We start from the raw sequence: 24,903 nt of genomic DNA, 5'->3' as shown, positions 1-24,903 counted from the left end.
TTTCGGGAATTCCGAATATTTTTGGAATACCGTACACCCTTAACATAAATATGACTAGATAAAGAAACTAATTTTATAAACTATTTGAACATATTAACGATGATTTTTTTAAACTTCTTAACGCTAGTCTTTTATCACATTTTACCACGCATAATACGTTATCGTATTATAAATGGTCTTTCATAAGTTTGCATTATTTCTTAAATATATTAGTTGTGTCTATACTAATAACATTTGTACAATCGCGCAAAATTAGTTCTTAATCCCTGAAAATTTTACCATACGAATAGATGTTATTTCAAATTAATACTCTCAAAATTTTTTCTATTAAGTCATAGTAAGTCAACGATATATCTATCTTTAAATTCTTAATGACTATGTACCGTGATGGATGAAATCATTAAAACGATAAATTAGATTGAACAAAATTTGAATTTTCGCTTCATCGTATTGGAAGCGCATTTTGCGTGATCCAAGGTGTATATTCCGACACTCGAGTATATACACCAGGAAGTCGGGGTCGGGCACATCCTACCCCTGACGAGACTATCCCCACGACCATCATGTTACTGCCAGTCTGACTTCCAATCATCAAAGGTCCGCCACTGTCAGACTGAAACAAATTATCAATCGCACATGTAGTTGTATATGTATACAGGCTGTTCGGCCACCCCTGGGAAAAATTTTAATGGGAGATTTTAGAGGCCAAAATAAGACGAAAATCAAGAATACTAATTTGTTCTCATTCAGCATGAGAAACTCTACTTACTGACGTATCGACAGTCTTACAGTTTTCTGAGTGAGAACTACTATCACACGTACGTAGCTGTACAAAGGTTGCCTATCTACAGGCGCAACTTTAAACGGTAATAACTTTTTAACGAAGTCTTAATCAACAAATTGACACTCTTGATTTTCGTTTTATTTTGACCTCCAGAATCTCCCATTAAAATTTTTCCCAAGGTTGACCGAACACTCTGTATAAATGAGTTGGCAAAATAAGCGATAATCTAACGAGGCAATGTATGTAAACAGTTTACATCTAATCAATTTGGTAGTTTTCTCAATTGTGTATTTTATTTTCTAAATGTAAAGATACGTTTCGATACAATTTTCTGACGTTGCGTTTAGTCACGTAGCAGAAGAATTTTTAAAATAATACTTATACTATTCTTGTACGAGAAAAAGTATTGCATCGAGCTTGCTATTATTTTCCCCCCATATATTGGCTGCGTTTAAACGAATTTCGGTCAATCTACTTACAACCATAACGTTAAATAATTCTCAACCACCGCCGCGGAAGCAATTATATTATCTATTCGACAGTCATGGCCGACTAAGCGCGGGACGTATAGATCGGGCGAAATTGTTCAACGAAGTAGAAGATATCTCTCAAATGGACCGCGAACGGAATCGCAAATACGCAATAAAACGTATCGAGTTGGAAACACGTACATATTCACGAACTCTTTTTTTTTATTCTCGCGGCCAGTTGTTTCGATAATTACGTTGCCCCGTACCGCAATATTTTGTCAACATATTTCTCGGGTGGCTTTTCAGGCAGGGGTATTGCTTTTTTTTCTCCACTCTTCCCCTTTCCCCCCTACTTTTTCATTTTGTTTCGCGGTCGAACAATTTGGTCCGCGACCGACCGTCTATCCCTGCTCGCCTGTTAATTCAACGTACGCGTCCGCTGCACGACCACGGATATTTATTGAAATTCATGTCGCGGTCGTTCGACGGGGCGTGAATTTCGCGTATGAACGATTGACACGCAACGCGGTTTAACTAACGACACGGGAATGGAGGAGGCGGATCGATATCGGGGAACGGAACAACTACCGGGTAGATAAATGATACGCGTTGGCGGTTTTCACTTACCCAGCAAGAGTCGCGGCCACCTTCTTCGTGGCCGGCGCACATTTGCTTCGCCTCCACCCGCGTCGACTTGCCCTCGCTGGCGTACCATTCGCGACAAACCTTGTTCTCGATCACGCGAACGTCCACTTTCTGCAAGACGTCCGCTCGTTTGTCTGGAAGATAGCGAACGGATGCGTTATTTGATACGTTACGATGCTCCGGCTATCGCGAATCAACCCTTCAAAGAGATATCCTTACTGTCCAGAATGACATTATTTAGGTATTTTTTTTTTAATGGTAGGTAGACTGTTTTCTACTGAGATTTTGCAGATATATTTATTCATCTTATAAGTATGTACAGTATTCTTTTCATAAAAAAATATTAAAAATTGTGAAAGTTATAACTTCTTGTTTAAAAAAGCGCATTTAAAATGGTTTTTATGGTATTTAAAGATCTAGCAGACTGATTGACTTCAAATTTTGGGAGAATATTTAGCAGATCACGTATTTTTCTCTTTCTTTGCATTATTCTATCTATTCCTCTTTTCTAGCAACAATTTTGTTGAATTTAGTTTATTTAGTTTCTAGTTCAATGAGCGTTTGTAATATCGATCAACGAATCACAGGGGCATATGTTTGAACATATCGGAATTAACATTTGCATATCTCTAGTTAGTCATGGCTAGTTGTGTCAAGCAAAATACATTATTAATTCGGGGATTGAATTATTATTTCAATTCTGTTTAAATCAACAGGCAACAATTGTAATTATTTTATTTTTTATGATAGTTAATGCAAAACGGAAAGCTCCTACTATAGCCACTCGAGTAACAGTAATTTTTGTTAAAACAGTAGCCTTAGTATTTTTTGTTATTCCCTATATTCATTCAAACTACACGATTCCATACAAGATATATTTCTTTTTAAATACTATAATTATAATTATAAGTTTCAACTATTGTTTTGACTATTGTTTCAACTATTCTTTCAAGGAACACGTAATGATTCTAGTAAATCGTTCCCTAAATCTAATCACGCGTTTTCCAAAATTCTTTTATTATATTTGTTTGCACACATTTAACGAATTCTTTCATAAAACGTAGTTTCTCATTATTAAAGAGATCGAAAAAATAGTTAACAGCTGCAATGAAAGAATTATATATTCAATTGTTTCATTATATAATCAGAGAAGTATTGTTTTCAATATAGAAAATATTCCAAAGCACAGGTATTAAAAGCAGACTCGATAAATTCTCATTAACTTCCAGATCGCTCGAAACAATATAAATCGTCTTAAAATTATGATCGAACAATTTTGTACTTAAATTTTTTCGTTAATTTTTATGATTTTTAATAGCTTGAACTATCAGTCAATACAAACAATTCCATTTGGCTAGATTTTGTCCGCGTTTTGAGCGTCACCGAACAGTATAGCGTCAATACGATTAAAAGATCAATCGATTCGATAATATATATATACACGGGAACCATTAGCAATTTTTTGTTCGCCAGTAATTTGGAAACTTTGCCAAGATGCTGGCGTTTAAATAATCGTAAAAGTTTAAGCGCGTTCGAGTTGCATCGTTGAAATTTGATTTCGCCGAATGCGTCGTTTGGCCAAAGCTGAATTCGAACGCCCGGGCCCTAGTTCCAGTCGAGTCCGGCAAGCAAGGAACTTTTGTAGAATGCAATTCCAAGGGAGAAATTCGGTTAGATACTTCGGGAACCATTGCAGCGGAAACTTTCCAGTACATGTTGATAACTCCGGCGTGTCTTTACTTATTCACTTCAACGGCAACGATCGCGTCGTTAATAAAGCAAACTGTACCGAACTCGTTGAAACTTCCCCTTTATCTTTCTTAATCCAACTTAGTTTCGCCGGTGAGAACCTTTTGCTTGTTCGTTCTTGAAATTCGCGTTAAAACGTTTTGTATAGAGGTGCCGGGCGAGAAAATCGACCGACGTTCGATTTTATATCGTACCGATTAATTCCGGGAGAAACTGGCGTATAATCAACGTTAACGACCCCTTATTTCCGAGGGAATTAGTCGGAAACACGGGGGATGAGGCATTATTTACTTACATTTGGTCCTGTTTTCGCCGAGCCAGCCCCAACCGGCCGCTTTGGCAAGTTCCCCGCCGAAGGCGCTGTACCCTGGTTTCCCTGTGGCCACAGGTAAACAGGCGGGTTTCACGCTTTCCGACCAAACGATTGGCCTCGCAAGTTCCAAGAGGGCAATATCGTCTAGGTATTTTCCGCATTTGTGGTCCGGGTGCAAAATAGCATTCGTCACCCTCTCTTCCTTCGACGGTGGCACTTCCGGTCCCCTTAGATTGTACTCCCCCAGGCTAACCCGCAGCTGACCAACCGGGATCACGGACGTTGCCCTGTCGACACGTACATTTTTCATTCGTACAGTTTCGTCTGCCATTCTATCGATCTTTGCCTCAAATATATCATCGCTAGCTCTAAGATTCCGATCCTCTTAGAAGAATACTTTATGGACGATTTGAGGAGTTAAATAGTATCTTAATCGATGTTATTTTAAAGATTTATTTGATTTTTCTGTTTTATTTGCACATTTAGCCTTTAGATTCTATTTGTGCCAAGGGCTCACATCCGTTAATTAATAAAGGACTTTTAATTTAGAGTCTATAGTAAGAGGGAAGTTCCAAGATTATGTTAGTAAAATTGGAAAATGATCTAATTACGTATACAGGGTGTTCGGTCACCTCCGTGAAAAATTTGGATCGGAAATTCTAGAGGCCAAAATAAGACGAAAATCAAGTTATTAACATTTATAGTTCCATACTGACTGGTCAATTTTTCGGCGAAAAAAATAAGTTTTAAATCGTTCTGAAAAAAATATTTTTGGCTGAGGGGGTCAATTACAATCATTTTTGGTGAATAGACATATCCCCGAAATCCTACGCAGTTTCGAGAAAAAAATTCATTACCGAAAATATAATGTCTGACCATACATTGATATGTTTCCCTGAAATTTCATGCGAATCTTTAAAACATCATAACTTCTGAACGGATTGGCCGATTTTAATGTTCGAAAAGGCAAACGACTCGTATTTTAGTGTAGAATATGTAGAAATTCTAAAAAATTCCGAAAAGTTGTTCTTTAATCCCGTAAAATGAGAAAAACCCTATAAAAATGGTCCAATTTTCAAACGACCATAACTCCTATAATAGTGAATATATTTCAATGAAATTTTTTTCTGAGGTAGTGCTCACGGGTACCTACAAAAAAGTATTAGACAACTTTTCTGTAGTGCGCCAAACAAAATTATTAAAAATTAAGAACGAATTTTTAAGAAAAATCGACAGGGGGTAGGTGCAGAAATTTTTCGGCGAAAAAAAAAATTTCAAATCGTTCTGAAAAAATTATTTTCGGTTGCGGGGGTCAATTACAATCATTTTTGGTCAATAGACAAACCCCCGAAATCCTATTCACTTTCGAGAAAAAAATTCGTGTAGGTGGACAAATTTTATTAATAATTTTTAACAATAATTTTGTTAATAACTTCTTAACGAAGCTTCAATCAACAAATTAGTATTCTTGATTTTCGTCTTATTTTGGGCTCTAGAATCTCTCATTAAAATTTTTCCCAAGGTTGGCCGAACACCCTGTACAGTATTCGCAACATATTTGTTTGAAGTACGAAACAGAAATAGGTATCAAAAGTATTCGAGGGAACATTTAGTTGATCGTAACTGTTTAAGTGTTTAATTGTACATATTTTTCATCGAAAATACTGACTACTAGAGTGTCGTATTTCGCGAAGCTTCTTACGTCGAAGAAGCCACATTTAGGCCTCTCTCGTGCGACTCTCTTGAGGAAACTCGTGCCCTACATTTTAAGCTCAGTTTCACCCAAAAAGTGCTCGTCCCTTTCGCGTCCTTCACTTATTAGTATATAAGGAATTTTCGAACGAAATACGAATGCGAACCGACGATTTTGTATCTTGAAAGCAGAAATCACCGTACCGTGCTATCTAAAAGGAATCCCTTCGAACGAACCTGTAGCCATCAATAGATCTAATATCTATCTCCTAAAAAAACCAAGGTCTAACGTGAAAAGAGTTAATCAACGGAAACAACGTTCCCCTGCGGTGTAACTTTTTAAGTCCTCGTTTCGCGTAGCTCCGCGTCGACGTTACGTTGAAAAATGGCCAGGTATATCATCCCACTTTATACACATTACGGATACATGTAGGCCAAGTAGGACAAATAGCCTCCTTCCTTTTCCCCTGGTTCTTTCATCCCGCAAGGAGTCAAAGTCCAGTAACGATCCCACGTGTCGCTTGCAAGTAATCATCGTGAAAGTTAAGTGCACCGAGAACGAACTGTATAGATATATACGTGGGTGGAGGGTGGGTGAGGGATAAAGAACCATCCCCCTACCTGATCTTGCTCTTCCAACAGGACTCCTTCCATTTCCTCCGTCTCCGGCAGCCTTTCCCCTGCCAAAGTGGGGAAAAGCCAGCTCTTTCGCGAGCAGTGTCTTTCCCTGGACGTCGGCAATTATTTAACCGGGATTTTTGTTCCTCCCGCGGTTAGAGGCGCGTGTACCTTCATTGTGCCAGTGGCTGTTTGAATGGTCTCGAGTACAGTGGCTTCGGTTAATTAATCGGTTCGCCACGCCGTCTCCGCATAACTAACAAAATTATGGCAGCCACCAGGGTGTTTCCCCTCGTTTCTCTCGCATTACGCGTCCGTGAATTGTTTCGTTCCAGTTTCTTCGTTGCCTCGTTTCTTCGACGGTGGGTGTGCGCGATCGTGCTCCTCGACTCGTTTCCCCAACTTTCGAGGCCCCGTTTTTCGCTTCCCTTCTCGCGTAGCCCCCTCCTTTTAATGGACCCTTCCCGCCGTCATCGAGAGACCCTTTCATTGTTCCATCGCGGCCGTGGATTAGACGACTTAATCTGGATGCATCATCGCCACTCCTTTCCTTATCGTCGCACCCTTCCAATTAAAATGCACTGCTGGCTAAATGCTGGATCGTGCCGCAGGAGTGGCCTTTTTACGGGACCTCTGCCATTAATTGCACGTTAATCTGGTTGTAAACTCCACCGCGCTGTGCACGAAGCCTTCGTCGAACTATTTTCCGGGCTAACTTGCCTTCGATCGTTCGCCTCTTGAGGGTTGCGTACCGATTTTGCTATCAATCGTCGGGTTTTCGAACGCCTCTAATGACGATCGAGTCAACGTGAAATATGCAATTGTTTATTACTAGAATTTAATTTCTTCTGTATACAGTTACTCCCACTAGTATTCGTGTATTATAAATGGTAAAAAGCTTGTGTATAAGTCCATTTTTTCATACGTTGAGATATTTAAGCGTTTGTGTTTGAATAAATTAAAAAGTAAACTTGTCAACGTTACATTGGCCGTGGTCAAGTACAATACTTTGGGATGGTTGACTGCTTGGGGGGAAAATATCACGTATTGCTGATTTCTATATTGTCTGTTATTGTTATACTGTTTATATTATTACACCTCCCTGTCGGTTTTGTAATTGGTTATTATTTGCTCGTTAATATTAGAAACAACAAAAATAATAAAATACTAACTAGTACTACTTGGGTGAGTGTTTGATTATTGTTGGCATTATTATATACCATTTGTATTATATCTCTCTATCGGGTTTGTAATTGGTTATTACTTAGTCGTTGATATTAGAAAAACAAAAAAAGAAGAAATGAAACTGCTTTGTAAATAGAAATAGTACAGTGTAATAAACAACATTTGGAAAAATAAATGGGAACATTTTACACCATTATACTGTACGAATATGAGTGAGAGTAATTGTAATGTTAGTAGCGTTAATATTGTTTCTCATTTTAGAAATCTAAACATTAGAATGTTTGCCGAGGTACGAAATTAGAATATAAAATTTAGTAATATTTACACTGTGATATCGCAAATAATTCCTCTTGTATCAAGACTGGGATATTTTCAGACGAAAGAAAGTTTAATCTAGTCCTGATGAATTTAAATACTGGGCACAAGATTTGAAAAGAAAGCTACGAATTTCAATAAAAAAAAGCATCTATAAATTAATTGAACGACAAGAAAATTAATACAAGAAGATGGCCAATATTACCTATTTATGCTTGATAGGTTTAGTAAAGTACTTTGTTCGTTTCATTTGGGAAACAGTTTTGTAATTACTTTTTCACATTCGTACTTGGTTTCTGGTGATGTTTCGTGACATAATTTTTTCAACGGAGTTAGAAAGGTTCAAAACAAAGCAAGTTTAGCGTGGCTTATGAAACGATTTTACATTCACGAATTACAGTAATTGCAATTTATTTTATTCTTAACCGAGGCCGGTTTCACTCTTGCTCGTACTTTTTAATTCTCGGCGTTTGTAGGACACATTTTAAAGGACCCTTTGAGCGATTTCTTGTGCATTTTTTTTTTTTTTTTATACGGGCACGGCGATAGGTCTACAAATAATTCTCTTTCGCGCGTAGAGCTGTATTAACGAAATTTATTTCGCCCGTTTCCGTGAACGATAAAGAAATCGCGAACAATGGCCGGCGTCGGATATATTTTCACGATCTCGCGCCTGGTGGCAACGTTTTGTCATGCGTTTTGCATGGTCGCTAGCAATTACCGAGTGGTCTGTAATCTACACGCAATCATGGTTTACAACGCCGAAGCTCCGTTGGATTCTCTCTCTGGCTACCCTCTGTCCACTTTCAACCCCTCTATCTCCCTGCCCCTCTCATTCTCTCTCTTTCTCTCTCTCTCTCGCTCTTTACCCCTTTGTACTCGCTGACCGAGAGAGATACGCGATGTCTACACGTTTCATCGCACAGCGTTACTGTCTCGACGTTTAATTACACCTGCATGGGCACCAGTACACGCGAATCGTCCAACATCCACGAGAAAAGAAACTACAAATATTTTTTAAATCCCCTGCCGGCTTTGTCGAATGTTTGCAAATGTCTTGATACGTTTTAAATAGAATAGCGTTTCCTTTCACGTACATGAGAGTCTTTAAACGCTCACGTTTGCAACCTTTAACGAACGAAATCTTCACGTTAAACCGAAACAATACAATGTAGCGTATACAGGCAGCTCGTTTGAAAATTTGATGTCGAAATATTTTGAAAACATTCTCGAGAGAAGCGTTCCATGCAAAAGTTTCTCGGTTACAACTATTTCTTTTTCGTTTGTTAAATGTTTTCAAAGCTATTCGGAATTCAGCTTTGTTTTTTAAAATGGTAAAAAAGAAAAAGTTTTTTTTTGGAGATGTAAATAGAATAGTTGTATTTTTCTCTTAAAACCGAGAAACTTTTGTAATGTAACTTGTCGAATGAACACCCTCCATAGAATATAACTTTTTCTATTAGCAGATATTTCGATCCTTTGTTTGTTATTTATCCGAAAGCAAAACCAGCTGTTGTTTCGCAGAAATGATCGTCGAACAGTGCCTATGTTATTAAAGAGTTCGAATATTTCGACCGGTATAAATAGCATTCTCGGCGTGTACAGTGCATCTCACAACTATACGCGCAACTCTGATTTTGCGTGCATCGGACTTCCTGTTAATTAATTGAAATTGTGATCATTTTCTCTCAAATTATTTGGTGATTGAATTAAATCTTCCTTGTGAAATATGCACGGAAATAATTTCGTTGTGGACCAAATCGCGTCAGCATCCACCTTTCATGCAAGTATCACGTACAATACATAGTCCACGGGTTAATATCTGCCAGAGATAGGCAAAATTTTTCATTCAAATAAAAGTCTCGTGTAAAGAACCAATGATAAAGAATTTTTTTTCCTTAGTCGCTTTAGAAAAATTAAAATTTTGATTATATCTTATGTTGAACTATTGAAAACGATTGAGTAGAGTAAGTTTGATTGTTTTCAGTATCTTTTATTCGAATAAAGTGATTTTCGAAGACCCTTTCGATAGCTTCTTTAAAAACCATTCTTCTTGACATATTTTTCTGAATTTAAAAATCTCTTTCACTGTTATTTCTTACACGAATTTTGATAAATTCAGTTTTCAGGCAATTAATGAAAGGACCTCTTCGTTTTGAAAAATTAATTTTATCTTTAATAAGAAGAAAGTTGCAATGTTTATCTTAATAGATACCACGTTTGTTTAGACAGCAAAAACAAAATTGACAAAAAAAACGTTATTTGAAAAATGACTTTATCGATTGCTGATTATTATTGTTTATAATATCTTTCGTCAAATTCTCAGAACACTCGAAAAAAATAGTAACGATCGGTGAAGTATACTGCATGGAAAATGAATTGGGGGTTTCAGTTTCCATTATTTTATTCGATGCAAATCCGATTTTTAGTTTCGTTTGCCGTGGGTGTTTATTCGCGCAAATAACCACCACTGAGTTTTTAACCTGTCGCAATGTTCCGTCACCCGTTCGGGCAAAATAACGCTCTAGGTTTCATTTAAAATGTAATTGTTGTTCCAATTAACATCGATATCGCCCTGGACGATCGTCCGACCACACAGAATGAAAACGCATCGTTTTATATAATTTTCACGAAGCGATTAGTCGTTCATCCGCTTACTCGATAATCACAAAGCGGGCACAAAGTCGGAGGACCACGTTTGTTGCTAACAAGACTCGATTCGCGAGGCTATATTCGCGCTTATAAATTCGTTAAAACGCGGAAATGATTTCATTGCGTGTTTTTTTCCGCCCTCCTGTCCACCCCCAATTTGATCAAACGATTCACGCGTTCAATTTAATTTTTAATTTCCATTCACGACGCGATTATACCGTTCATCGATTGACGAAAAGAATTCCGTATCGAGCACGTTTGGAATAAAAACGTTCACGCGACAATTATTTCCGCACGACCCCGTGAAAGACGCGTCTCGCGACGTCGTTTTTACGCCTTTCGTAATTTCGTTTGGCCACCGGCGTTAAATTTTCCGTCCTTTCGTCGAGCGTGATGATTTTTGCAAAACGTTCCGACCCGACCGCGGCTCCGTGTAAGCGCGACACGCGGACTTCCAGTTTTTTTTTTTTTTTTTTTTTTAAACCGACACAGATTCGCGTAAATGGATTAAGTGGATTACGACGCAGTCACTTTGCGAAGCCTTTTGAGGCAGCGTAGATCTTAAAAAATTAAACCATCCCGTCTGTAGTTTAAATCCCAGCTCCCTCGCGTTTCTGCGCGCTACTGTCTTCGTTTTACCGTTTAACGCCTGAAGGATGGCAATATTTGTCCCGAGTTCAAACGTAATCCCTTTATCGTCCACGACATGCGCGTGAAACTCGTTTCAAACTGTGGGCCTGTTCGTACTTTACGCAACGACTTTAAAAGTTCCGTCGCGTAATTAAGAAATCGAAAAGCGAAAGGAAACGAAGAAAAGCTGACGTGTCTCTGCTTCGAAACTTGTTGAAATGATTGCTAATACTTTTGAAAAAGATATAAATCATAAATTGTGTCGCGGAATGACGTAGAAGATAAATATTAAAACAAGATTGGCTTTTGCAAGAAACTATCTCGACAAAGATAAAAATACTTCCGATTGTAAAACATGGAGGTGGATCGTTTATGGTATGGGGATTTTAATATTAATAATTAACATTTTGATATAGAATTGAAAATCTATGCATTCGTGACTTCGTTTTAATCCCTGTTGGTTTTGTGCGACACTGATGAAATTTTGTTTAGTTGTTCTGAATGTATAAACACAGAATGTGTAATTAATTTGCAGAAATGATAGTTTCAAAGCAGGCTATAAGGTTATATACATTATTTTATATAATAAATTTCTCTCTCTACTTTCTCTAATCAAGTTGATGAATACCCGTTGTTAAAAGGGGTGCATAGTGGATGGTATTGATTCGGTATGGTTTTCATCACTCGCTGGTGCGTCTCTGAATGTTTTGATCTCATTACGCTCAGATGATGTTCGATTTTCGTTCATCGCGAGATAACCAGGCGTCGGCGTCGAGTGCCATTTTTCAATCTTCGCGATCGTATCGGCGTAATTGCAGCACGGTTTGTTGGACAACGCAGCGTAACGTTGACATTTTACGCGGCGATACTGAAAACGGCAGAAAATTTTGGCACACGGGACGCCGTGAATATCGTCCCGATAAGATCTCTCTGTGCGCGGTTGTAGATTCGATTATGGGGAACAATGGGCAGCTTTCCACGAAGAAACAGTCGGTTTTCTGCCATGAATATTTTCGAAGGCAGCCTGCATATTGATTGCACGAACACGCGTACAGCAGCGTTATTTGTAAAGAATGGCGATATAAATTATCCCGCGGTCGATATTAACGTTACGCGGCGGTAATGCTTTGAAATTTAGATGCCCGTTTTCCGATATTTTTGTCGCTGGGAACCGAGCGAACTTTTGAATTTAACGGCCGGGATCGTTATTCCGAATTTATAAATTGTTTGATACAATACTGCGGAATTATCGAAACAGTATATGACGTCTGGTTATTGTTTAACGTCGCTTTCGAGATTTATGTGGGTGTATGTCGACGTCTAACGATATCTTCATACGTTTCATGCAGAAAGAAATTATGGAATTAAATATAATAGTTTTATCTTTGCATTGAAAACTATTATAAATTAACTCTAAGAGTATAGTTTGCAAAAGTATTCATGATAACAAGAAAAGAATAAAAAGTGGGTGACTCAAAATGAAGAACATTAAAAAATTTGTTCCTTTTTATGAAGACCAGCACCGAAATTATTTTAACTACTATTTCGTGGTAAATATTGAGACGTTGATTAAACATATCAATTCAAATTATAACAAATTATAAAAATGGTTAACACTGTCAAATGAATGAACATTGACGATTTTGATTTCCCTATATCTCTAAAGTCAATTCTCGGAGGAACTTGAACATTTAACAACTGTGATTTCTCACCCTTGATACGATGCACTATTAATCTTGTAACCACGGACAATATTTATGCTTTCACTTGGTATTTCATTCACGATTTAAGCAAAATGTCTGCGGCCGAGACGAGTGCTAGGTTTAAAATAGTAAAAAAGAATATAACCCAAGTATACTTTGATGATCACAATCCATTAACGCTAGATTTACGGGCATTTGTGCATATTTTTATTCATATCTGTCTTGTCGACATTTATATTAAAATACACTTTTTCTTCCAATTAGAATATATCGTTCCATTAATCAAATTCAACGTCCACTGTTAACAAATAATATTTGCCAGTCTTTTAACTTTAAGTATGAGAAATTGACGAGTAAATCTAACTCTAAATAAACTACTGATGCATAGTATGGTACGTTCTTGGCTTGTCGAGAGCATGTTTCTCGAATTGTGCCGAACAAGTATATCGTATTGCGTGTTCGATCGATCTGTAACGCACGAAAATCGGAATAATGGAACGATATGGTTGCAAATGTAACAGCGCCGTATACACGGCGTTCGCGGTCATGCAATTGTACTTACGAACACAAGCAATGCGCTGCAGTCAGAACGAATCTTGCATTAAGAATGGTACCGCCACAGAAGTGTCCTCCTTTTCTGCTGATGCTCACCATCCATGGGAATTCGTGCGGTATAGCGTTTTGTCCTCCGACGAGTCTCGCCGCGCGTGTCCCGATCGCTCCTAGGCCACATGGGACGTCCGCGACTGTCATCAAAACGAGTCATTTTTCATTAATGTTTGACGAAATCACCCAAGTCAAATCAAATCGATCAAATCAATGTTTACCCCAGTGGTTCTTAATATTTTTATGCTGACTTTCCAAGCTGTCATCCCATTTCTGTTGTGACGATTGTCTATTTTGTGTCTGTATAAACAAATGAACTATGGACCATCGACTATCCTTCACGTGTATTATGTAGGACACTGCATTTCAAATATTTAATCGAAGACAAGAGGGATGCAACTCTATTTCTGACCATTTTTTAGTTATAATATACGTGAGAAAAGTTTGCATCCTTTGGTGCAAATTTTATGCAAATCTGATAATAAATGGACGAGTTATGAATTCAACGATTTTTGTCCATATATTTAGCAGATCATATCGAACAAAAAAAGTCTCATAAAATATAAATCTATTTTGCACCAAATGAAGATTTAATCATGGGGCGGATTGCACACGCTATGCTTTTATCAGTGGGTATCGATTATTCCTGTTTTGGAAATTATTTGAAATCAATATTTTGGTTTAGCATGCACCGTGTTAAATTTATATTTTAGTTTCAAAGTCACAATATTCAATAGAATAGTATCAGGAAAACGTTACAAAATAATTCAGTCGAAGTAGTATTACATAAATTATTTAGTGAATAATTGAAAAATGAACAAAAATATATAGCGTTTCGTAAACAACATTGCTCAAAAAATTGACAGATAGTTCACCACATGACAGATCCAGTTTAAAGAGGTAACTTTTGTCCGATAAACTTTTTTCTACCTTGTGCAGTCTGGAAATTATGACAGTAAAATCAAATATAGTCAAATATTTGGGGGTTCATTTCCATCTGTGCACAGGCTCTATACATTTCTAAAGTTTCAGAATTTTTTGAATATCCAATGAGGAATATTTTGAATATTAAAGATCGTTTTTTGTTAGTTCCGGGAAATTTGTTTCGTACCACAACAAATAAGGCCAATATTCAGCCGATTCTTCCATTTATTCGAGACGCTCGGTGTACGTTTCCGCGCGCATAATAAATGCGTATAATAATACTAAAGAAAATTAGGTAGAGAAACTAGATTCTGAAAGTTGCTACCGCCCAGGGATCTCATCCTCGTTTCGCTCTTTTTTCATTAAACGAGCCCCGCGCACGAAGTGCTGGCGGTCTTGCACTCGTGCCAGGAAAGTTCGTTTTACCTTTTATCGGAAATAATCACTTAGCAAACAGCGTGTTCATTAACGCCGAACGAAACTCCATTCCGTCCGTTCCCTTTTCGCGAACGTTACTGCTTTTCCGCTGCAGGGATTCGGAATCCTAAAGCGACGCTGGAAACGCGTGTAACGTGTCGCGAGACGACAGGAACTTGTTACGGTAATGCTTCGTAAAATGAACGTCGGTCCAGAGGTTGGCGTGTCCATTTCTGATACAGTGGAAGTGAAATTCGACACCACCAGATGTCTATACACTGCGATATCATCGATCTTTATTTTAAATAGCATATTTTTAAGAATATCTTTCTGAAGTTAATAACAAGTTATGGTCTTTAACCCCTTGCCGTATAATGACGAGTCTGACTCGTTATAAGTTCTTGATGTCAAGTTTCACAATCATGAGGCTACTGGTCATCGAGTCTTATACATTAAAATCAACACATTTTTACATTTACGAGGTATTCATAAAACAAATCTTTTTCGTGGCCATTCCTTGTACGAACAAATTTAAACAAAATTAAATAGTATACGGTTAAAAAATTATTTAGAATTAAATCGTACGTCAGGAAATTAAATGCCATTTGACAAGATCTGACGAAGAACTGGGTTTAAAGAGGAATCCCTCAAGTTGGGAGGGATAGAAACGTTCAATTTACGAATCACGTTTAGGGCTCATTTTAAGTCTCATCCATGTTCATCGTGTACGTTTGTTCGGAACGTTTTCCATACTTCGTTGATTCTAAAGCGGATTCCCCAAGTGCGGAGGGATAGAAACGTTCAATTTACGAATCACATCTAGAGTTCAGTTTAAGAATCCATTATTCGTAAAGTCTCCTTGGTGGGGCGCGGTGTCCTTTCGAGTCGTCGAGTCCCTGAAACTTTTTCAGGTTCGACGGTTCGCATCGGATGTCCGGCAGCCGCGGCGCGACCCGTTTAATTGAAACCCGTGGCAGCGCGTTCAGCGGAATGTTAACCGATTCAAGAGGATCCGACGGTACCGGTACTGGCATCGCGCGAATTTAATGCCCCGAGCAGATAGGGATAGATACGGCGGATCTGTCACCGCAATCCCTGCGACAACCCCTGGTCACCCTTTGGCCCTCCGCCGAATCCCCTCTCGTTTCACGCCCCGGCTGATTAATTGGACCTCTGCGTCTGCACCACCACCGTGCCCTCCCACGCTCCGCGGGGGCACACGCCCCTGCCAGAGTTTCCCTTTCTCGACTTCCGCCCTCTGGTTTCTCTTCTCTTCGACCCCCGTCGAAGGGACTGAGGGTGGAAAGGAGAGCGAGAGAGAAATCGAGGGGTGGCGGGAGGCGGAACAGACATAGAATTCGAAGTCGCCTCTATTCGGAAACGCGTAATAGATATGTCAAAAGCAGCCCGAACATGGTCATGATAATATGCTGATGCCTTCGGTGCGGTGTATCGTGAGATTTCTCCCTCTTTTGCTCGTTTACCCTCCCATCCCGATCTCGCTCGAGCTTTCGTCGGTCCAAGCTTGACTTTTTTTTTTAATTCTTTTTTTTTCTGGTTTTTTTTATTATTTTTTTGGGGGAGGGTGGGGGGTAGACAGACTGGAGATTCTTTTTCGAGTCTTTTGTAGGGATTTCGTCTGCCGGTGGCAGCGGACGGAGTTATTTTAACGATTGGTCGAGCACGGAGGGTCGAGACATTCGCGCGAAGAAAAGGGTCCACGGAACTCTTTCGGCTTCGTTCTCCTTATTCCCTTCGGTGGATTAACCCTTCGCGGCTGTGTGCGTTTGGCGACCGACATTGGACAGGTATTTTGTCCTCAGACTTGGAAGGGTTAATGTATTGTGTAATTCGAAATGGGCGCTGAAACGGAAATGCAGTAATTTTACGTGCAAAGATAAATAGACAATGGAAACTTGATATTGCGTTTCTGTCACTGAAGAAGACCGTCGAATATCGAGAATTCTCGTTTGTTTATCGTCGAATAATACAGAACAGCTTGTTGAGACCATACAATATATTTTGTAAATCTTTGAGTTTTTGGATTTATAAAAGAAATACAGTATGTTTGGAATACTAGTCTCTTTGAGATACATGCAAACAAACGAAACTTTTATCTTTTAAACTCTCAGTAATGATGAAAATAAAAAACTATCTGTGAAATGATATTAACGATTTTGTTAGGGCGCAAGTAATTTAGAATAGCGATATTATATTATTTTTATTTTCGATTTAACCAGACCTGAACATCACAAGATAGGAGGAATCATCTTAGGCAAGTAACAATTCTGTCTTAATTTTTATTCTGCTTCATTGCCGAGAATTCGAAACGTAAAAGTTTATTATACCTCAAGCAAACTGGTATTCCATGAAAAGCAGGTGTTATCGCATAAAAGTTAGGGGAGAAATCTCAATTTCGACTTTGCGAGAGAACCAGCCGCAAACTGCACTTTGTAACTGCATGGATGCACACGAATACGCAGGGGCAACGCGGAATTGGCTAGCGACGAAAATCACCCAATCGTTCGGTGCATTCTATTTTCCTGAAACACCCAGTACGCCGCAGTACATTAAGTATTTTATTTCTATCTCGTTTATTTCGTAAAAATAGCGAAACGTTCGCGTCGCAAGCGTTTATGACGGAAAAGGCGATGAATTTTATACGAGCGCGTACACCGAGCCGCCTCGAAAAATTACCCGGTTAAAAAATCGATTAAAATTCGTCACACGAAAACCGCCGTTTAATCGTGTAGAATATTTTTACCAGATGTACGTACGAAATATTCCACGGAATTCTGAATCGCGTGTACGGTCGAGCGTAAAATTCAGTAGTACAAAACACCGATGTCGCGGCGTATGAGATATGGGACTGTAAAGGATTAATCGAGGCTGTCTAGATCGATGGCAATATATCTTGATAATTAATTTATCTTGGTGCCCGATACGAGATGACATTATAATCCGTTGGTTATGAAAATGATTTACGTAATCGTAATAGAAATATTTCACTAACAACATATCCGAGCGTAGAATTTCAAACGCGCAATCCGTGAAACGTGATCGATTTCAATACGAACAAAATTTAATATTTGTTTCTTAACCATGGCCTTTTAAGTTTTTTGTTTACTTTCCAACGACAAAATTGGAAAACAGCTTCGTAATTTTTCAATTCTCGATGGATATACGTTTATCAAGCCTGAGTAAGCACAAGGCCTGTGAATATATTTATACATCAATACTATTTTATGTGCGATTCAGTTATAAAATTTATAGAATTAATAGAAGTTGATCTAAAGAAGAATCTTGACAATTACTGGCTATCAAATTCAAAGATGACTCTAAAGAAAATTGTCAGAAATGTTGGAGTAAACAATGTCGAGAAATGGAAACATTTCAAATATGGAAATTGCAAAAGAAACCTTGTTTAACTGTCCAGCATAAAGACACACGAAACAAAGGAGAACAGTAATATTCATGGATGAAAAGAAATATAAATTTGACAAAAACAAAGAAAACACTCGTAGTTATTATTAATATTTTCTGAATTTATCGTTACTAGTCGATCGCGATGTAGGCGTTTCAGATGGATGAATATCAAGGAAACGACAAGTATGCACAGAAAAGAGAGAAATTGCATTTTCTAAAAATAATTATACTAGTATTCCCAAAACTTTTGCATACACCTAGTAGAATAGTAATCGTTACAATGCTTCCATCGGTGTAGACATTATTAAACGACTTGGATTCGTTAAATTATGCATTAATGGACGTCGATTCCCTAACACTGATTAGATAACGACCGCGGAGGAACAAGACGGAGCAATTTTCAGCTCGATATCGCGCTCGTGGAATAGATCGCGATAAGGAGCACGGGGGTCATCGATCATACGCGTCTCGGTAATTACTGCTTCGTTACGGCTCATCATTGATTTGAAAGAAGGCTCGAAGGAACGGGGATCCGCGATTGAAACTCGTCTGTTTAACGTCCAACAGCCCCGCACCGATCGGTCGATTTAATCGAACGAAAACCGACGCACTTTCGTTCCGCTAATTTATCGCCAATTACGCGTTCCCATTAACGCGATTACCTGTCTGTGCGTGCGTGCCATTAATTTGTCCCCGGCCGTGCGCGTCGAATGCATAAAGCTGACACTGCGTCGCGAGAATTTCGGAAATTGCGGACCCCCCGACTGTAATTAGATTTCAGTCTGCGTGGGCGTACGACCTTCGTCGGGTTAGGAACCTTAACCACGGTCGCGGCGCGATACGTTTGCCCGGTCGACGGCTAAATTTCGAGATCATCGAGCCCGTCGAGGTCGTACGCAGCCTAAGTTTCGGCCTTCGACCAAGTTATTCACCCACTTTTCTATTCCGACCGTGCTCACCTTCCGTCTACGTGACACTCTCGCTTATCCGAGACTAGGTTACGACCACCGGTGCAAAGTTTCCGCATAGTTTCATACTCGAATCTTACGCCCTTCGTTTTCCCTCATGGGGAAGTCCTCCATCTCGAGCCATTTACGAAACGTCCTTTCTTTTCTTTGAATTTTCTCGAATTTTTAGGCGTACGTAATATATTTTATTCGTAAGCTTCATTTCCCTATAAATAATATTGAGTCCATAAGTTCGATATTTTTTTTACCGTCCATAAAAGGGTGAACCCTCAAAATAGGAATAATAGAATATTAAAATCGAAATAAAAGTTTTTCGAATTTTTAGGCGTACGTAATATATTTTATTTGTAAGCTTCATTTCCCTATAAATAATATTGAGTCTATAAGTTTGACATTTTTTTTACCGTCCATAAAAGGGTACACCCTCAAAATAGGAATAATAGAATATTAAAATCGAAATAAAAGTTTTTCGAATTTTTAGGCGTACGTAATATATTTTATTTGTAAGCTTCATTTCCCTATAAATAATATTGAGTCTATAAGTTTGACATTTTTATTACCGTCCATAAAAGGGTAAACCCTCAAAATAGGGATAATAGAATATTAAAATTGAAATAAAAGTTTCTCGAATTTTTAGGCGTACGTAATATATTTTATTTGTAAGCTTCATTTCCCTATAAATAGTATTGAGTCCATAAGTTCGATATTTTTTTTATCGTCCATAAAAGGTTGAACCTTCAAAATAGGGATAATAGAATATTAAAATCGCAATAAAATATAAAGTTTAAAGTATCGAACGACGATATAATTCTATGTCTTTTCGAAACTATTTCGTGATATCCATAAACGTACTGACTCGATAAAATTATTATTTATTTATCTCTGTATTACGTAAGGAGATTAATAAATATTTTCTTAGTTATTTTTAAGCGTGAAAAATGCGTTAAAACGACGTCATCTTATTATGTTTGCATAACTCTATCATATCTTTTCGCATTTTTTAATCTGCTTCCTTCCTTTCATCTTTAAGCAAGAACGCTATATATTTATTTTTATAAACAAGCAGTATGTTTCACAATTTATATTATTATTTTCGAAATTTGATTTTTCAAAATTTTCCACACTCTCATTTTATTCCTTCCTCTGTCGAGAGAGTTTGTATTATTATAAAATTGTTATTAAGGATACGTTCAAATTTCAAGTAAAAACCCTGCATAATTTAATTATTGTCCTAAGTGTACACTTTCAGCAATGTCTGAAGTATAGTGAAATACTCGTGTGTATAATATTACAAACTTCAAAAGCGCTTGGTTCTTTGAAAGGATCTGTTATGAATTTTAAAGAATTTAATATTCTATGAATTATTTATATCACGCCTGAGAAATCGTATTTATAATACTGTTACTCGAATCCCCAAAGATAACGTGTCCAGGTTTGCAAAGAATTCAGTATAAATATTTGTTATTTGCTGCTTTTGCTAGCTATATTGTTGACGCTACATTTTAGTATGAAATTATTAATGCTTGCGTTAACTGTCCAAATGGTTTTCGAATTCATTTGCTTTAATGCACCAGAGTTTTTTGTTTCTAGAATTTACTTTTTGAATGCTTTTTTCCTGCATCTAAATTAATTTATCAATGCCATATTTATCGAGTAGAAATAACTTGACTTTCAAGTTGAATTTAAAAAGTTCCAAAAAACTGTGATACAACGTTAAACACGAATTCTTTTTACATTCATCTCTAACTAGAAAAATATTATCTATTTTGTTCGATTTCGATTCAACTATCGGCGAGAAACTAGATATAAAAAAAAACCGATAATTATCTTTTATGGTTGCATTTTATTAAAAAACTTGGAGGAAACGCATCGAAGGTTTTATCGCGAAAACATCGGATATAATTCAATTTTGGAAGCTCGATAGCTTACAGTCTCCAAAGCATAGATCAAAAGATTTAATATAAATGTCTCGATGCTAACAGGATTGTTCGATAATTGATGGTTGATGCTATATTAAAACTACATTCACGCAGTCAAAATTGCTCAAAATAACTGGAGAACGTTGTTTCGTCCAAACGATCGATCAATTGATTAATTACGACCACCATGTGACAACACAATAGAGAAGATTCAACGTTTTCCGCAGGTCGTTCATTTAACTGAAGTGGAGTATTAAACGCGGAGCGGAAGTAAATGGAGAGCCCCCAGGACAGAAGCTTGCGGATTACGATAGAACACAGGAAGTTAATAAACCGAATTTAGTGTTCGCCATTAGCGTGGCAGCCTTTTGTAGCATCTCGAATCCAATATCCGAGAGTGTCTGGCCTGGAGAAAGGATCGAAAATCGCGAAAAGCGTGAATGACGATTCAAAAAATATTTAATCCTCACACAGGATGTTTCATGAACATGTGCTATCTACTAAAAACAGTGAAAGAAGTTCACATAAACGTGTGTCCTATTTAATCTTGTTTCCAAGTTGTAGCCATTTCTGTACTATTTCTGTTGTTTGTAGGTGTACAATATTGACACAGGGAATTTTTAAATTTATATTAATTATATTTATTTTAAGTTAATGGTTTTGTATTGAAAATAGTTTCTCATTACTAGACCAACATTTATATTAGTTTATATTCGATATATTTTTGTATACGAAAATGTATTAATTTCTTATACAAGAAGCTATATGTATAGAGAATAGAGATAATTATCCAGGGTGTTCGGCCACCCCTGGGAAAAATTTTAATGGGAGATTCTAGAGGCCAAAATGAGACGAAAATCAAGAATATCAATTTGTTGATTGAGGCTTCGTTAAAAAGTTATCAAAAAATTAAAATAAACAATTTCAAATCATTCTGAAAAAATTATGTTTGGTTGCGGGGGTCAATTATAAGCATTTTTGGTGAATAGACATACACCCGAAATCTTACGCACTTTTGAGAAAAAAATTTGAATAGGTGCCCAAATTTTTCGACAAAAAAAAAAAAATTTCAAATCGTTCTAAAAAAAATATTTTTAGTTGCAGGAGTCGATTATAAACATTTTTAGTGAATAGACATACCCCCGAAATCCTGCGCATTTTCGAGAAAAAAATTTCTAAACAAAAATTTAATGTGAGGCCAGAAATACATGCCAATCTTTAAAACATCATAACTTCTGAACCGATTGGACGATTTTAATGTTTAAAAAAGCAAACTACGCGTATTTTGATGGAGAATATGTACAAATTGCAAAAATATTCGAAAAGTTGGTCCCTGATCTCGCAAAATGAGAAAAACCTCATAAAAATGATCCAATTTTCAAACAGTCATAACTCCTACAATTGTGAATATATTTCAGTGAAACTTTTTTCTGAAGTAGAGCTTATGGGTACCTACAAAAAAGTATTAGACAACTTTTCTGTAGGGCATCAAACAAAAATACTAAAAATGAAAAAGGAATTTTTAGGAAAAATCGACACGGGGTAGGTGCCTAAATTTTTCGGCGAAATTAAAAAATTTCAAATCGTTCTAAAAAAATTATTTTTGGTTTTAGGGGTCAATTACAATCATTTTTGGTCAATATACATGCCCTTGAAATCCTACGCACTTTTGAGAAAAAAATTCTTTATCAAAAATATACTGTGTGACCGGAAATGTTTCTATATCTTTTTAACGAAGCCTCAATCAACAAATTAGTATCCTTGATTTTTGTCTTATTTTGGCCTCTAGAATGTCCCACTAAAATTTTTCTCGGGGGTGGCCAAACACCCTGCATATCTTTGTTCTCTTCTGTTCTATGGCAAATAGATTTGCTCGACCATGGTTTTCTAAGTTACGAACCAAAGGCAACTACAATACCTATTGTAAATTCTGAATTTGTCAATATGTAGTCTGACGTGTTTTTTTTTTAAATATGAAATTCCGTTTGATCGCTGTCACGAGTTCGGATAATCGAGAACGTCAAACTCGAACTCGTTGGGTGATATTTATTAAACGTAACAATTTTCCAGAACATTAGTCATGGTTGATAATGCGCGCATCGCTGTGGGAGGGCCGGCGTGAATTCGAGTTACGCGAAATGACAAGCTTAATGTTGGATTTTCGGGGTCATTCATTATCGATGAATGCAGCCATGCACTTGTACCCGGTGAAGCGGTTTTCGAAACGAATCGAATTCTAATATCCGCTTACCATTAATGAAACAATTGTCACAGCACGATAATGTAATACTGTTGAGCAAATTCTTAAAAAATAGCGCACAAATAAATTATATTTTCTAGAATATATATTCCAAATTCTTTTGTGATTGTGATTGACGAAGAGGAAATACAAATTCGCCATTTTTAATACTCTTTTGTACAAGGTCCTTTAACGGGGAAAGAATATAGTCTGAGATTTTTTGTACATTTTCAGCCATCTGCAAAGTCTTCCATAAGATTTTCGCTCACAAAATCACCCTTTGAAACGATTTTATCGTTAACAGCGACCGATACTTTTGATCCATTACTCCCATATAATTATTCTATGCATAAATATTTCTAACGAATAACAAATATTCCTATCAGTCTGACGATAAATTCCACGAATTCTCTTAAAAATATTTCATACCCCGAAATGTACTTCGATATCCCAGGAACGCTCTTAATGCTAAATTCCAAGGATATCGTCCGAAACCTTAACTCTGAAACGTGCCAGAGCTTACGGATGATCGGGATGCTACCCTTTACTAATGGAAATTATTTACTCACGATTAATATGCTCGGTGGTAGCGTGCCTGGCGGCCCCGACGAATAGCGCGAGGACTAAAATGCCGGCAAGAGGGACCATGCTGTTCCGGTCTCACGGTGAGGCTGTGTCGGAGGACAATGAAAAAGTGTCGCAGCACCGACGGTATCGCGGCTTCTTTATACGTCCGTTGGTTTACGATCGCGTCTTTCTCGTCGTTCAGTCTCGTTCTTTGTCTCGCCTTCCACCACCCCCGCGAAACACGAAACCCGCCTTTCGGAGGCGCGAACTTCCCATCCGACATTCATGACCATCGATACGATTGACGCAGCTCGCGCCGGAAACGCGATAATGCGAGTACAAAGCCACGACGGTGGCCCCGATGCCGTCTACGTTCAAGGTGATTTCTTCGCGTTTAATACGCCTAACCGCGTGTGCCTTCACGGCTGCTCTCGGTCAAGGGCCAAGGGACAGATACACATCGATTACGACGCTCGGGTTCATGATTCTGTCGCGTTCGTCAAGGATGCACGCAATGTCGCGCTTATGATATATCGTCGGCTACGCTGCGATATATTATTGGACGATGTTGCACAACAGTGCTACCTCGAACGCTGATGGCAGAAATTCGTCGTCGTCATCTGGCACGGTGCAGTGGGGCAAGAAATTCGACTAGGGCGGGGGCGCAACTAAAAATTAACATGGAACGCGTCACGACTCCCGACACTTTACGAAAGTTTAGCGGAGAAGTCGGGGAAAAAGTTTTTGCAATTGCAACAAAATTCAATATTTGACTCGACTTTAGATACCCCCAGTGGCACAGTGAATTTTATAAGTCGTGATTAGAAAATGCAAAGTGATCGAATCTTGATAAAATAGCAAAGTAGAACGAGATTACGGTTTTTAGGTAATTTAGATGGCAGGTTTAGGTAGACTCCCAATATACATAATTTTAAACAAGTATTGTGCAAAAAAGATATCTTTTTTTTGCATGAAATATAGTTAGTCGGTACACTAACAAAAGAGTTCTTAAATCTTTGTGAAAATAGCGTCCTTAATTGCTTATATTTTTCTTCTTTGATATTTATTTATTGTTACTTAG

General features: G+C 37.8%; 1 protein-coding gene across 1 annotated transcript; it reads right to left on the bottom strand.

The window, feature by feature from the left end:
• Positions 1–442: 442 nt before the first annotated feature.
• LOC143342825 (trypsin-1) lies at positions 443–23,922 on the bottom strand. The gene is made up of 5 exons (XM_076767090.1): positions 23,825–23,922; positions 13,319–13,502; positions 3,944–4,248; positions 1,882–2,033; positions 443–613 (listed from the first exon to the last, which is right to left on the bottom strand). Exons 1-5 carry the CDS (start codon positions 23,901–23,903, stop codon positions 443–445), a joined length of 891 nt encoding a protein of 296 aa, XP_076623205.1. The 5' UTR covers positions 23,904–23,922.
• Between the last annotated feature and the right edge of the window lie 981 nt (positions 23,923–24,903).

This window comes from Colletes latitarsis, chromosome 6 (genome assembly GCF_051014445.1).
Source record: "Colletes latitarsis isolate SP2378_abdomen chromosome 6, iyColLati1, whole genome shotgun sequence".
Taxonomy (NCBI): Eukaryota; Metazoa; Arthropoda; class Insecta; order Hymenoptera; family Colletidae; genus Colletes; species Colletes latitarsis.
This window is presented reverse-complemented; position numbering and strand designations above follow the sequence as displayed.